The 1,788-nt window shown below is 35.0% G+C and overlaps 1 protein-coding gene across 1 annotated transcript in view; it reads left to right on the plus strand.

Annotated features, from left to right (window-relative positions):
- LOC103588139 (ankyrin repeat domain-containing protein 26-like) overlaps window positions 1-1,788 on the plus strand; it is a gene marked incomplete at its 3' end in the record, with an annotated part of 84,501 nt that overhangs the window by 58,604 nt on the left and 24,109 nt on the right. Inside the window, 2 exon segments of the mRNA XM_008569753.1 lie at window positions 681-754; window positions 1,575-1,738. Of these exon segments, the coding sequence (XP_008567975.1) occupies window positions 681-754; window positions 1,575-1,738 (238 nt within the window).

Here is a 1,788-nt window from a genome sequence, read left to right on the forward strand (position 1 = left end):
CATCTTTCCCCATGTTTTAGACAAATACCCAACTTAATGCTTCTCTCCCACCCTTTCTGTTGCCTGGGATACTCTCATGCTTTCCTGCTCTCTACATCTTTTAATCTGGCTAACCCCCAACCCCCCCATTTTAGTTGCAAAAAGAATTCTCAAAAACAATTTAGAAAAATCTAAGCAGAAATTTGGTGAAGGACACAGCAGATAAGTCACACACCCCAAAGAAACAAACTTGGCTAATGAGTACATTCCAAGGTCTGGTTGCAGGCTGGGGTGGGGCTGGGGCCCACAACCCCCATCTCAGGACACCTGGGCCTCTCAGCTGGCTCCATTGCTTGCCTGTATCTAACCTCCCTTTTTAAGTCTCAGTTCAGGCATTATCTCTAGAAAAGCCATTGTTGACACCCTTTATTTACATACTTTACACCCAGTGCCTAGCATGGAGCAGGAACTCAACAAATAATAATTGAGTGAAATAAATGAAGACTGTTTATACAATTATGATTTAAAATATTGTCTTCTATAGTCTAGGAGCAAAGGGGATAGACATGTAAAGGAATAATTTATAGTTCAGGTGGTAATGATATTGTAGAAAAATTGATAAAGTGCCCTAAGGAGAGAGACACCTGTTTATCTGGGGAAAGCTATGTAGTATTTTTTAACTAAATATATAGGTTTTTCAGCAGAACAAGACTTTAGAATGACAGCGGACAAAGAGCAAGAAAGGCTTGATGGAAATGAAAATAAGCAGCCACAGGTAAGTAAATATGTAAATTTAAATTTCTGGCTGAGTTTTGTTTGCTGCAGCTTTAATGATGTAGCATATTCCAAATGAAATTACCTTTGGCTAGCCTTTTAGAATCAGTAAATTACAATTGATTATTTAATCTTTAATGTAAAAAATTTTTAAACTACTTTTAAAATTTTAAATATTCTTGGAATCTATAGTAACTTCTATCTAAATTTTATCCTTGGAAGTAAGGCAAACATTTTTGTCAATATTGTTTGGTCTTCCATTTTCATAATCTCCTTACATGTTAAAGAAGGTAACATCAAGTGCTGATTTATATCATGAAGCAGCTGAAACTGTAAACAAAATAAATGTTATGGCCACTGAGTTGGATTCATGTTGAGGAGCAGTCACCCCCAGTGTTTCAAAATTTTCATATTGCTGATCACTAAAACCAAGGTTAAAGATTATTCTGCCTTGTGGTTTCTAATGTTCCGTGTCTACATTCAGAGAGAGTATGGGGCCATAAAATCAATTCGACTGCTTGTTAAGAGAATCGTACCTTCCAGAATGGGGGTGTGTTAGAGCACGAACAATAATTTTCTAACCTATTTCATTTCCATGGAGGAATTTTGGAAAATCCTGTTTCTTTCATTCAAACAGAAATGAAGCAGAATTTACAAACATTTCGATGACCTGTAATGATAAAATTAAAGTAAGCACAAAAATGTTTTATTGACTGAAATCATGACAAACTGAATCAAGTGATAAAATTAATAAAAACATAAAGGTCTTTTTATTGAATAAAGTAATGGCAATTATCTTTAGTAAGTAACTTTCCTTAAAGGTTGATGAAGAAAAGAAGCACAAAAGTAATAAAACAAAAATATCGGAAAACCTATATGATGGTGCTGCTGCTGCTGCTGCTGATAATGGATTAATTCAACAAAGAAAGAATGGGAGAACTGATCACCAGCAATTTCCCATCGAGGAAAATGAAGGGTATGATAGGTAAGCCTATGGCAATTTTAAGGGTAGATAGTTATGATTGTTTTATTAAA

This window comes from Galeopterus variegatus, unplaced genomic scaffold (genome assembly GCF_000696425.1).
Source record: "Galeopterus variegatus unplaced genomic scaffold, G_variegatus-3.0.2 Scaffold526, whole genome shotgun sequence".
NCBI classification, from domain to species: Eukaryota; Metazoa; Chordata; class Mammalia; order Dermoptera; family Cynocephalidae; genus Galeopterus; species Galeopterus variegatus.